Source organism: Oncorhynchus keta, chromosome 17 (assembly GCF_023373465.1).
Source record: "Oncorhynchus keta strain PuntledgeMale-10-30-2019 chromosome 17, Oket_V2, whole genome shotgun sequence".
Taxonomy (NCBI): Eukaryota; Metazoa; Chordata; class Actinopteri; order Salmoniformes; family Salmonidae; genus Oncorhynchus; species Oncorhynchus keta.
This window is the reverse complement of record NC_068437.1, coordinates 38,611,026-38,625,683: the sequence shown is the minus strand read 5'-3', so window position 1 is coordinate 38,625,683 and position 14,658 is coordinate 38,611,026. Positions and strand designations below refer to the sequence as shown.

The following is a 14,658-nucleotide window of genomic DNA, read 5'->3' as shown; positions in this document are numbered from 1 at the left end:
TCCATTCAGTAACTGTCATCCAAACTGTAGCCTAAGTTTACATCAGGTAATACTGTCAAAGTACACAGTTACATTGACAACATGCCTAAACATTTTGACAACCTTGTTCGTGAACAATGACTCAATGACTTATCATTCTGATGACACTGACATGATCATTGGCATAAATATTTACTTTTGAGAGATGTTCTAAGGATTTTTAGTGACTGACTTGCTTTAGAAACATATCTATTGTATATTGCAGTTTGTACAAATTGTTCTGAGAAATGCACTTATTATTTTGCACATGTTAGGGATGATGTGATAAATGCCCCAAAGCGACTGAGAAAAACTGTAAGAGAAACAGTGCAGCATTGTATGGAACAGTATGATGCAATGCAAAGAACCGAGTGGGCTAGCGGATCTGATGAAAACAAACAACAACCACCACACACTGGCAATTCAGATGTATAATTGAGACCCTATAGCCTTGACATGCTAGCAGCACAACCACACACACACACAGCACACCCACACACTACACCCCCCCGCTACACTAATTGTACCAAAGGGAGTACAATACAGTGTGATGACAGTGTAATAGCGCCCTAATTAAGCAGTGGAAGGAGGGGGAGGGGGTCTGAGGCAGGCAGCTCAGCTTGATGGTCTAACATCCATCCTCATCTCATATTGATGTTGGCCTGTGACATTTCCTGGAGTTGGGTGGCGGGCGGGCGGGGCAGGCAGGCAGGCAGGCAGGCAGGCGGCAGGCGGACGGCAGGCAGGCAGGCAGGCAGGCAGACAGACAGACAGACAGACAGACAGACAGACAGACAGACAGACAGACAGACAGACAGACAGACAGACAGACAGACAGACAGACAGACAGACAGACAGACAGACAGACAGACAGAATGTTCCTTAACCCTCATCAACCCTTCTGTCTGATCTAAATGACTGACAGACAGCTGTAGGGCTGAGGAGTGAGATAACTAAACACAACAAGCCAACAGCAACACTCTCGGCCACAGAACTGTGCCTTTCTCTACACAAAGACAATGAGTTTCTTCTGAAGTACAGAAAACAACCACCGATATGTTACAGATGGATATATAATAGGCAGGAATAGGAAACGGCTAACTGTCATGTCACCATGGATACTGGACTGGACAGTACTTTGTGTTAGCCATATAGCTCATAATGGTGGCGAGGAAGAAGTAGCTCATTCTTTCCAGCAACAGTGAGCAGGGAAGTAGGAGACTTTATAGCTCTAGTCTTTGGGTATGCATCTTAACTATAATGCCAAAGTGTTCAACAGGGCACCATCCGCTTCACGGTTATCAAAAGATAATCTCCTAAAACCTGTTCACTGTTGCAATGAGCTGGGTTCTCGTCTAGTTCTGTTTCTCAGGAGTACAATCACACCACTTATATTTACAAGGGGGATTTAGAAGTGTTGGCACCTTAGGAGTGAGTTACCAGCTATTCAGTGCCCACATAACAGCCAAGCGTTCATTAGAGCGTGATGTGTAATGACTGTTTAATGGGGTAGAAGCTGAGCACATCTCACAGGAGCCATGACCAAACAGAAAGTAGAACCGGTATTAGAAATGTTTTGTACACAACTTCTTATCATATTTGGTCTTTGCAGTTGGAGAATGTGTAGTGTAGTGCACAGAATTGTGCAGGTGAAGTCAGAGCTATTTGATTTGCTGCCAATCAGCCATGATAGCGTTTAATTGTGAGTGGTCTGTGTAGGTCCAGGACGTTTCTCTCCAAGGCTCTGACAGAAGCAGAGGAACATAGCAGGTTAATCTGTTTAAAAAATGTATTGCCTATTTTTATTATCAATAAATACATGTAAAATGTGTAGTGAGGGAGATAAGTGTTTCCAGTTTCAGAGATTTTTGTAGTTCGTTCCAGTCATTGGCAGCAGAGAACTGGAAGGAAAGAAAGAATTGGTTTTGGGGGTGACCAGAGAGATATACCTGCTGGAGCGTGTGCTACAGGTGGGTGATGCTATGGTGACCAGCGAGCTGAGATAAGGGTGGACTTTACCTAAAATAAATGACACAACTAACAGAGCAGAAAAATCGATAACTCTAAAATGGACATCTAAACACCATTGGAAAAACACTATACCTACGATATGCAAATCTCTAAATTTAACTTTGCCAGATTTTTTGTCATCTGTCTTTATCCTCTCCCTCCATGACAGTCTGATAGCTCGTCCGTTGTTGACGTTTCTGCTTTTCTCCATAATTCATTCTGCATTTTGAACTTTGCACATATCCTTTCACTTCATCCGGCCTATTTACAAGATAAACTTCCTGCGTTGAGAGGCATCGAGAGGTATCCTTGGCCGCTACAGCTGTGTCACTGTATTTGCAGTGTCAACACAGTTGAATGAGTCCCAGAGTGACCCCATAAATATTCCATGTACAGAGCGCTGATGATGTAACTGTATGCCTGGGACTCCATTTTGATCCAGATTAGAATTGGATCAGTGTTTATTCTGATGATAAGTGTTGACGATGGACACACAGGATGCTTTGGGTCGCTCATCGTGTCAGATGCAATAACATTGGCCAAATGTCGACATAAAATCTGAAAGAGACAGCATTAGAAACCTCACGTCTGAAAGAGACAGCATGAGAGACCTCACGTCTGAAAGAGACAGCATGAGAGACCTCACATCTGAAAGAGACAGCATTAGAGACATCACATCTGAAAGAGACAGCATTAGAGACCTCACATCTGAAAGAGACAGCATTAGAAACATCACATCTGAAAGAGACAGCATTAGAGACCTCATGTCTGAAAGAGACAGCATTAGAGACATCACATCTGAAAGAGACAGCATTAGAGACCTCACGTCTGAATGAGACAGCATTAGAGACCTCACGTCTGAAAGAGACAGCATTAGAGACCTCATGTCTGAATGAGACAGCATTAGAGACTTCACGTCTGAATGAGACAGCATTAGAGACCTCACGTCTGAAGGAGACAGCATTAGAGACCTCATGTCTGAAAGACAGCATTAGAGACCTCACATCTGAAAGAGACAGCATTAGAGACCTCACGCCTGAAAGAGACAGCATTAGAGACCTCACGTCTGAAAGAGACAGCATTAGAGACCTCACGTCTGAAAGAGACATCAGGAGAGACCTCACGTCTGAAAGAGACAGCATTTGAGACCTCACGTCTGAAAGAGACAGCATTAGAGACCTCACGTCTGAAAGAGACATCAGGAGAGACCTCACGTCTGAAAGAGACAGCATTTGAGACCTCACGTCTGAAAGACAGCATTAGAGACCTCACATCTGAATGAGACAGCATTGGAGACCTCATATCTGAAAGACAGCATTAGAGACCTCACATCTGAAAGAGACAGCATTGGAGACCTCACGTCTGAAAGACTGCATTAGAGACCTCACGTCTGAAAGAGACAGCATTAGAGACCTCACATCTGAAAGAGACAGCATTGGAGACCTCATATCTGAAAGACAGCATTAGAGACCTCACATCTGAAAGAGACAGCATTGGAGACCTCACGTCTGAAAGACTGCATTAGAGACCTCACGTCTGAAAGAGACAGCATTAGAGACCTCACGTCTGAAAGAGACATCATGAGAGACCTCACGTCTTAAAGACAGCATTAGAGACCTCACGTCTGAAAGAGACAGCATTAGAGACCTCACATCTGAAAGAGACAGCATTAGAGACCTCACGTCTGAAAGGGACATCAGGAGAGACCTCACATCTGAAATAGACAGCATTAGAGACCTCAAATCTGAAAGAGACATCAGGAGAGACCTCACGTCTGAAAGAGACATCAGGAGAGACCTCATGTCTGAATGAGACAGCATTAAAACCTTTCTGTGTTGCTATATGTGTTCTTAGAATGACATTGCTCCGTGTATCTACACTGACTAGACTAGAGGTTTCAGCACTTCTGGACATCACAGGTCGTTTCTTGGTTAGTCAGCTGAAATGAGCTGAGGACATAAACTCAACCACACTCCCAGACTGAACTGTGTGTCTCTTCAAATGAAGGGTCCACTCACTCAGCCAAAAATGGCCTTAACGGACTACAGTTTATCGAAATGCCATTGGAAGAGATACAGTACTGTGTATGGCCCGAAGAGCATTATACAAGAGGTTTTCACAAAAATAAACATGTACACTGCATTCTGAAAGTATTTAGACCCCTTCCCCTTTTCCACATTTTGTTACGTCACAGTCTTATGCTAAAATGAATAAAATAAAATAAAAACTCATCCGTCTACACACAATACCCCGTAATGACAAAGCAAAAACAGGTTTTCAGACATTTTTACAAATGTATTATAAATAAAAAAACAGAAAGACCTTATTTACATAAGTATTCAGACTCAAAATTGAGCTCGGGTTCATCCTGTTTCCATTAATCATCCTTGAGATGTTTCTACAACTTGATTGGAATCCACCTGTGGTAAATTCAATTGATTGGACATGATTTGGAAAGGTACACACCTGTCTATATAAGTTCCCACATTTGACAGTGCATGTCAGAACAAAAACCAAGGCATGAGGTCAAAGGAATTATCTGTGGAGCTCATAGACAGGATTGTGTCGAGGCACAGATCTGGAGAAGGGTATCAAAACATTTCTGCAGCATTGAAGATCCCCAAGAACAACGTGACCTCCATCATTCTTAAATGGAAGAAGTTTTGAACCACCAAGACTCTTCCTAGAGCTGGCCCCCCAGCCAAACTGAGAAATCGGGGGAGAAGGGCCTTGATCAGGGAGTTGACCAAGAACCCGATGGTCAGTCTGACAGAGCTCCAGAATTTCTCTGTGGAGAGGGGAGAACCTTCCAGAAGGACAACCATCTCTCCAGCACTCCACCAATCAGGCCTTTATGGTAGAGTAGCCAGACGGAAGCCACTCCTCGGTAAAAGGCACATGACAGCCCGCTTGGACTTTGCCAAAAGGCACCTAAAGGACTCTCCGACCATGAGAAACAAGATTTTCTGAATGCCAAGCGTCACGTCTGAAGGAACCCTGGCACCATATCTACGGTGAAGCATAGTGGTGGCAGCATCATGCTGTGGGGATGTTTTTCAGTGGCGGGGACTGGTAGACTGGTCAGAAAAACGGAGCAAAGTACAGAGAGATCCTTGATGAAAACAACGACTCTTAGCACACAGCCAAGACAATGCAGGAGTGGCTTCGGGACAAGTCTCTGAATGTCTTTGAGTGGCCCAGCCAGAGCCCGGACTTGAACCCGATGGAACATCTCTGGAGAGAACTGAAAATAGCTGTGCAGCAACACTCCCCATCCAACCAGACAGAGCTTGAGAGGATCTGCAGAGAAGAATGGGAGAAACTCCCCAAATACAGGTGTGCCAAGCTTATAGCGTCATACCCAAGAAGAATTGAGGCTGTAATCATTGCCAAAGGTTCTTCAACAAAGTATTGAGTAAAGGGTCTGAATACTTATGTATATGTGATATTTCCGTTTTAATTTTTTATACATTTGCAAAAAAAATAAACTGCTTTTGCTTTGTCATTATGGGGGATTGTATGTAGATTGACGAGGGGACAAAACTATTTCATCCACTTTAGAATAAGGCTGTAATGTAACAAAATGTGGAAAAAGTCAAGGGGTCTGAATACTTTCCGAATGCACTGTATATTAATTTACCAGGTTTGTTGCAAGGATCTGTGTAACAGTTGCAGTAGTTGTTCCACTTACAACAGATGACAACATGGGGAAAGAAGACAGATGTCTCATAGTGATCCTCGAACTCCCTGAAAGTTTGTAGGTGAAACAGAATACCTTGCTGCCATCCTAATCCTTAAAGCATATGTAAATATATTTCTAGAAATGTATTGACCATTCAAACGCCTACTTAAATTGTTTGAATAATGGATATATTTGGAATTCTCTGCTATTGACCTCGTTATCTGACTTCTGGGGTACATGTTCATCTTAGAAGGCAAATCATATGGATGCTTCAGGAGAAATGACTCTGTTGCTGTAAAAAATGATACCTGAGTGGGCTTACTCTAACACGCACGCACGCACGCACGCACGCACGCACGCACGCACACACACACACACACACACACACACACACACACACACACACACACACACACACACACACACACACACACACACACTATGTACAAGGTATTGTAAAAACCAAATACAGTGCCTTGCGAAAGTATTCGGCCCCCTTGAACCTTGCGACCTTTTGCCACATTTCAGGCTTCAAACATAAAGATATAAAACTGTATATTTTTGTGAAGAATAAACAACAAGTGGGACACAATCATGAAGTGGAACGACATTTATTGGATATTTCAAACTTTTTTAACAAATCAAAAACTGAAACATTGGGCGTGCAAAATTATTCAGCCCCCGTACAAGGTTTCTCCCTGGCACCTTTTTTTTTTTCAGATTAGCAAACTCTCTCCAGAAGTTCAGTGAGGATCTCTGAATGATCCAATGACCTAAATGACTAATGATGATAAATACAATCCACCTGTGTGTAATCAAGTCTCCGTATAAATGCACCTGCACTGTGATAGTCGCAGAGGTCTGTTAAAAGAGCAGAGAGCATCATGAAGAACAAGGAACACACCAGGCAGGTCCGAGATACTGTTGTGAAGACGTTTAAAGCCGGATTTGGATACAAAAATATTTCCCATGCTTTAAACATCCCAAGGAGCACTGTGCAAGCGATAATATTGAAATGGAAGGAGTATCAGACCACTGCAAATCTACCGAGAACTGGCCGTCCTTCTAAACCTTTAGCTCATACAAGGAGAAGACTGATCAGAGATACAGCCAAGAGGCCCATGATCACTCTGGATGAACTGCAGAGATCTACAGCTGAGGTGGGAGACTCTGTCCATAGGACAACAATCAGTCGTATATTGCACAAATCTGGCCTTTATGGAAGAGTGGCAAGAAGAAAGCCATTTCTTAAAGATATCTATAAAAAGTGTTGTTTAAAGTTTGCCACAAGCCACCTCGGAGACACACCAAACATGTGGAAGAAGGTGCTCTGGTCAGATAAAACCAAAATTAAACCTTTTTGGCAACAATGCAAAACGTTATATTTGGCGTAAAAGCAACACCCTGAACACACCATCCCCACTGTCAAACATGGTGGTGGCAGCATCATGGTTTGGGCCTGCTTTTCTTCAGCAGGGACAGGGAAGATGGTTAAAATTGATGGGAAGATGGATGGAGCCAAATACAGGACCATTCTGGAAGAAAACCTGATGGAGTCTGCAAAAGACCTGAGACTGGGACGGAGATTTGTCTTCCAACAAGACAATGATCCAAAACATAAAGCAAAATCTACAATGGAATGGTTCAAAAATAAACATATCCAGGTGTTAGAATGGCCAAGTCAAAGTCCAGATCTGAATCCAATCGAGAATATGTGGAAAGAACTGAAAACTGCTGTTCACAAATGCTCTCCATCCAACCTCACTGAGCTCGAGCTGTTTTGCAAGGAGGAATGGGAAAACATTTCAGTCTCTCGATGTGCAAAACTGATAGAGACATACCCCAAGCGACTTACAGCTGTAATCGCAGCAAAAGGTGGCGCTACAAAGTATTAACTTAAGGGGGCTGAATAATTTTGCACGCCCAATTTTTCCGTTTTTGATTTGTTAAAAAGGTTTGAAATATCCAATAAATGTCGTTCCACTTCATGATTGTGTCCCACTTGTTGTTGATTCTTCACAAAAAAATACAGTTTTATATCTTTATGTTTGAAGCCTGAAATGTGGCAAAAGTTCGCAAAGTTCAAGGGGGCCGAATACTTTCGCAAGGCACTGTACATGTGTCAGTGTACAATATATACTGTATGTCTGTCTAAGCATACTCACTGAGTTCTGAGATGCTGCCCACCCGTGTGGCTAGCAGGCACTGCTCGATGGAGCGCAGCTCCGACTGACTGTAGGAGTGGCACTCCCCACTTTTCCCTGACCGCTGCTGGTCCCGATGCAGAGTCAGGCTCTCTGGTAGGCTGAGCACACCTGCAGGATGGAAAGAGGAAGAGGGGGAGATAGAGAGAAAGGAGGTCGAGAGGGAGGAAGAGTAGAGAAAAGAGACAGGTGGTTAAGAACAAACCAATGTGTAAAGTAGTCAGACTCACAATGGACCCAGGCTCACTGGATAACAAAATGTCAAAAATAATTATAATACAGCATGAGCTGGTTCTTTTTAAGTACAGAGAAGTGACTTTTCCATTGCAGGAAATCTTTATGTTCATTAGATATGTTGGTTTGTATTGCACTGCAACAGGGGAATGGTTTGTCCCTAAAGCTCATTGTCAGCCATCTTCGTAGAGGGGACATTGAGGAGTATACTGTATTGTGTTTCTGTCTACACAAGCAATCACTGTGTGTGAGGAACAACGCCTGGCAGTCTTTGTCGCTGAGCTAGGGTGTAATCGTTTGCTGTTTACAAGATGAGGCATTGGAACAGGGAGAGGATACTTCATCCCCTCAATTTCAGAAATGTCCACAATGACTGCCTGTGTTTCATAGAGTATTATTGCTTATAGAAAAAAATGAATATATATATATATATATATATGATTTGTGATGATGCAGCTTAATGCCACCTTTGCAGTGTTTTCCTGACATTGATAAACTCTACCTGTTGCTGAATGTATGCCCAAACATCTGCTATTATATACATGTAAGAGCTCTGTATTATTTTGAGTTAATGAATTGTATGGTTAAATGCTGATGAATTTATGAATGCCATGCTACTTTGATGTATTTTAGAGATAAATACAAGTAAATACAACTCATAAATACAAGTGAGTTGTGTATGACCCAAGCCAGGTAGCAGTGTTACCAACTGGTATTTATGCCAGTCTGTTTTAGGTAGGGGGTAGACTGCTGCTGATAGTTACCTGCCTGTCTCCGTCCTCACGTTTCAATACGAGATGCTTGGTGTGAAGTAAATAGCTGTAGTCCACAGTTGAATAATCAAGCCTTTCTTGTTTTTGTGGATCCATTATGTATATTCAATACGACTGTCATCTCCCATGGCAGTGAGACACCTTACTGTATCACATGATTCCACACCTACTTATTGTGTTATTTTATTCAGATTTAAACCATCAGGTGGCCATGTTCAATTCTAGTTCCTCATTTCAAATATGGCTATTTAGCTCTGCAGAAATGAGGGTATGTGCTCATATTTGAATGCTGTACCTATCCCTCTTCAGTTTGGCTCAGATGGAGTGTTCTACCTAAGCTAATATCATGGAGGCAGCCACAAATTACATTAGGCATTCTCTCCTGCTCAGGGGATGACGAGGCAGATTGCTTTCCTTCCCATTTCCTATTCTTCCACTGCAGCGCAGTGCTGCTACCGCTTCCCACGACTCACGCTTGCGGTGTGTCAAATTACAAAATGGCTATAACCAATGGCCCTCTACTCCCTAGGGAAAAGGGAAAGTAGCTTTGGTTTGAACACTTCCTCCTCAATATGCAGCTAATTTAATTGACTTGCTGCCTGGCCTTGCAGTTTACACTAATCATCAGTCTCTAAGGAAAAAAGTGGCTTCAAGGGAATTTAGTAATCCTCCTCTGACCCATTACACATGCCTAGACTAATTTGTTACACATAGAATAGAGACTTCAGCTAATTTCTGATTACAAACATTTTTTTCTATGTTTTTCTCCTCCAGGGTGACGATGGTCAGAATATTGACAGTAATGAAAGTCAGTCACCATGGAGACGGAGAGCCAGTGGGGGGTGACTGGTTGCCGTGACGCAGGGATAACAGGTGTTATGTGGTGTAGAGCCACAGCGCACTGCTCGGTGTTCATGACCCCTCCCATTATACACCTCAGCTAGGTACACTATGGGGGACCACATACAAACACATGTCCCTCTAACAAAGGACATGAGACCCAACCATCTGCTTCAGTAGGATAGGGTCAGATGTCTGATACAGCACCATCCAAACCTAACTGCCAATGCCTTGGTGGAAGACTTTTACAGGTAGGTAGCCTAGTCCCAGATCTGTTTGTGCAATACATGACAATGACTGTAGGTGTTGGCAAGGCAGCAGATCCGGGACCACAGACCAGGCTACCTTAATCAAATCAAATGACATTTTCTTGGTCACATACACATATTCAGAAAGCACATAGGCACAATATGGATTTCTCTGAAACACCTTCTTTATTATCTTGTCAGCTCACAGAGCAACGCTACAGGAAATCCAGCTTTAATCCAGCACTTAAAGCAGCGGGGAGCTGTGCTGGCATCTCTCCCCTCCCCTGCCACCACTTTCACACCATTATACAGCTTGCTAAATGTGTTCCTCAACCTTTGATGTGCAGTGATTTAGCAAAACACCCATCATTTTTGTAGAGAACGTAATAACAGCCACATTTTTCTGGAGGTAAATTTCGAGCATCATGCCATAGTCAAAGCTAGAAAAGGTGACATCAGGAGGACTCTATGAGGGGGATGCTATGAGTTACAAAAACACTGAAGTGTCACCTTGATTTCCCATAAGCTAGGCTGGGCTGGCTGGCAGCAGAGGCACCCTCGTGCCAATTGCCACAGAGGCCCTCAACATGCAGGCCATGACCTGAACATCCACTTAGTCCATGGGTGCCAGTCCTGTGTGTGACCTGAGACAGGAGTGAAAAAGAGAAGGAGGATGGAGAGAAGAGGCTCATACTGAGGGGCAAGGTAAGACTCCTTCCTGTTCTCTCTTGGCTCCCCCGGTCATCTCTCCATCCCTTGGCCATCCTTCAGTCAGACCAACACAGTTCTGTTGGAGCTGGACAGGCTTTTTGCGGAAGATCACTGAAAAGTCAGGATTTCCAAGGGGTGCCAGAGAGTTGTTTACTATGAAACTTGGCCAAAGTAAAGACCCGTATCAAGACCCTGAAGAAAAAATTGGGTTCACTAACAGTTTTTGAGCCTGTAATTTTGCCAATGTCCTCAAAATGTATTAATTGATTTATGAATGAGAGTATGTGCTTGAAAAACACCTTGCAAGTTTGCACTTTAGCTTTTGGCTTTAACTTTCCCAGTCCTTGACCTTACTGTGACGCAGAGTGCAGAATCATGCAGTGATGGTGCAAGACCAGCTGACAGTGAAGTGCAGGATGCTCACAGGCTTGGCTGGGGCAAGGTGACTCACTGTGTTCTAATGCAAGCCAGTGAAGCCAATGCCCTCAGGGAAGAACTGCTTGAGTTCAAATCAAATCACATTTTATTGGTCACATACACATATTTAGCAGATGTTATTTCGGGTGTAGTGAAATGCTTGTGTTCCAAGCTCTGCAGTAGTATCTAACAATTCACAACAATACACACATCTAAAAGTAAAATAATGGTATAAAGAAATATATAAATATTAGGATGAGCAATGTCGGAGTGGCATTGACTAAAATACAGTAGAATAAGAATACAGTATATACATATGAAATGAGTGAAGCAGTATGTAAACATTAATAAAGTGACTAGTGTTCCATTATTAAAGTGACCAGTGATTCCATGTCTATGTATATAGGATAGCAGCCTCTAAGGGGCAGGGTTGAGTAACCAGGTGGTAGCCAGCTAGTGATAGCTATTTAACAGTCTGAAGGCCTTGTGATAGAAGCTGTTTTTCAGTCTCTCGGTCCCAGCTTTGATGCACCTGTACTGACCTCACCCTCTGGATGGTAGCGGGGTGAACAGGCTGTGGCTCAGGTGGTTGTTGTACTTGATCTTTTTGGCCTTCCTGTTATATCAGGTACTGTAGGTGTCCTGGAGGACACATTTTGTTGACATTGAGGGAGAGGTTATTTTCCTGGCACCACTCCGCCACGGCCCTCACCTCCTCCCTGTAGGCTGTCTCGTCATTGTTGGTAATCAGGCCTGCTATGTTTGTGTCGTCTGCAAACTTGATGAATGAATTGGAGGTGTGCGTGGTCACGCAGTCATGGGTGAACAGGGAGTACAGGAGGGGGCTAAGTACACACCCTTGTGGGGCCCCAGTGTTGAGGATCAGTGAAGTGGAGGTGTTGTTTCCCACCTTCACCACCTGGCACCTGGGGGCGACCCGTCAGGAAGTCCAGGATCCAGTTGCACAGGGCGGGGTTCAGACCCAGGGCCCTGAGCTTGATGATGAGCTTGAAGGGTACTATGGTGTTGAAGGCTGATCTAGTCAATGAACAGCATTCTTACATAGGTATCCTCTTGTCCAGGTGGGTTAGGGCAGTGTGCAGCGCAATGGCGATTATATTGTCTGTTGATCTATTGGGCCGGTAAGCAAATTTAAGTGGGTCTGACAAAAAAGCAAGCCAGGACTCCTCTCCTGATTATGTCCCTGTCACTGTGCTGTGGTTCAAACCTGGCAATATTCAGCCACCAGAGATTAGATTATTAATTAAGATTATGAAATGATTTTCTGATGCTGTTGTTATCAAAAATGCATGTGACAGAATAACTGTTTTCTGCAATGACAGAGGTCCCTCTGACATATGGTGGCAGTGGTGCGATCCAGTAGCCATTGTGTCTTTTGAATAATACATTTCCGACTTTGAATATATTCAACTACCTGGGCCAAATGACAGCTAGTGCTATTCAGTCATGAAGTTTAAATGTATGAGGGAGAGAGAATGAGAGAATGAGAGAATGAGAGAGAGAGAGAGAGAGAGAGAGAGAGAGAGAGAGAGAGAGAGAGAGAGAGAGAGAGAGAGAGAGAGAGAGAGAGAGGGAGAGAGATCCTCCAGGCAAGCCACTCATCACTGAATGATGAATAATAGGTTGTATACAGGAGGAGCCCCCCATTCAGATCTCTCTCTATAATGAATGCTTAGTACTCAATCGGGTCGTTCTAAAGTGGACAGTGTCATACAGCCTCAAAGAAAAGACCTGGGACATTAAAAGCAATGGTTTGGAACACTGACTCCGTTCTACTGCCACAGGGAGAACATAGTAGATACAGTTATTTTAAATGTTAAAAAAAACAATTACTGTTTACTTTGCTGTTGAAACATTGATTATCAAATAACTGCTTTACTTCTAAATGTTGACACATGAGCACATAAATCCATCTGATCTACTATATAGGCCTATTAAAGGACAAACAACAACAACCAATGAGCTATGTAGGGAGAAAAGAGGGAACAAAGCAGGGTTACTATAGGCTGTCTATCTCTGCCACCCCCTGTCTGTAGGGCTGAATGCCTAGCATGCAGGACCAGCCCTGCCTCTCTGACTTCCCCAGGCTTGACTGTAGGAGTTGTGACCTCGATGTGGCTTTACCCTGCACTTAAATCTATTTTTGAGGGACGCACTAGAGCCTGGTTCTTCCCCAGAAAACTCTGCAGCTCCATGGTACTAGTTCTTTGTTGGGTTTCTCACAGAGCAGGGACGACACTGAAATGGAGAAGTCCGTCTGTCTGCTAAGTCACTCTGTCCTCTGTGTACTGTACTCGCTGTTCTAGGGGATTTAGACATGAATAATACAACTTAGACCAGAGGCATGTGACTTGTATCAAATAAGAAGAGAGAGAGAGAGGAGAAAGAAATGTCTGTATGTAAAAACAAGAATAAGGGAGAGAGAAAGATAGAGAAAAGAGATAAGGAAAAAGAGAGAGAGAGTCTTTCCTATTGTACCTTTCTTTCTTTGCAGAGTGTACTGCACCATGTACTATACCAGGTGTGCCTGTAAGGGGTTAACCCTGATACAGCACATAGTCTTTTGAGGGAGCTGGAGCTGGCTCACTCTGGGCTCTGACATCCCCGTGCCAGACCAGATGGTGGCCATATGTATACAGACAGAGGAATCAGACATGATGGAGCTAGCCTGAGAAACAGTGATGCAGAAAGTAAGAGAGAGACGAGAGAATATAACATACGGTACATTGTATAACAGCTTTATTTCCTCGTATGCATTGACATTTGTCGGCCAATTTTCAGTGGTACAAATACAACTGTGAGTAAAATGTCTAGAGTTGTATGTGAGTTAGATGAGAGGCGGAGTTCACATGCCTGGGATGATTGTACAAGTGCTTGACTATGGGCTTGGTCTGGGATACCCAGCAACCACAGTACGGTCTAAGACGGCCACCGACCACAAGTCTTTAATGGGTTAGTACTGTATAGCAGCCACAGGGACGTGTTGGAAGTTGGAGGCTACAACCACTCTGACAAAGTGAGATCACACAGACCCTGGGAGAAAATACCTACACATTCTCATTTATGCTTCTATTAGTATTATCAACTGGATGGTTCAGGCCCTGAATTGTCCGAAAAGCTGTGGTATATCAGACCGTATACAACAGGTATGACAACACATTTATTTTTACCGCTCTAGTTATGTTGGTAACCAGTTTATAATAGTAATAAGGCACCTTGTGGTATATGGCCAATATACCACGGCTAAGGGCTGTATCCAGGCACTCCACATTGTGCGTAAGAACAGCCCTTACCATGGTATATTGGCCAAATAACACAACAGCTCGGGCCTTATTGCTTATATAGAACATGGTCTGGGGAGAGAGCATGTCAACATGCTATCAGACACACACATATCGTAAACACGCACATACAGTACATACACAAGCACACACATACTTACATGCAAGAACACACACATGTACGCACATACAAATGAATGCGCACCACACATGCATCCA

At 43.5% G+C, this 14,658-nt stretch overlaps 1 protein-coding gene across 3 annotated transcripts in view; it reads right to left on the bottom strand.

The window, feature by feature from the left end:
• The window catches only part of LOC118396035 (ankyrin repeat and BTB/POZ domain-containing protein 3-B-like), a 110,259-nt gene that overhangs the window by 29,365 nt on the left and 66,236 nt on the right, over nucleotides 1-14,658 (bottom strand). For all 3 annotated transcript variants that reach the window (XM_052466005.1, XM_052466004.1, XM_052466003.1), the window contains exon 2: nucleotides 7,876-8,025. Coding sequence is in view for 2 of the 3 variants with exons in the window: in XM_052466004.1 (XP_052321964.1) it covers nucleotides 7,876-8,025 (150 nt within the window). In the remaining variant the exon portion in view is untranslated. The remainder of the gene's footprint in view (nucleotides 1-7,875; nucleotides 8,026-14,658) is intronic.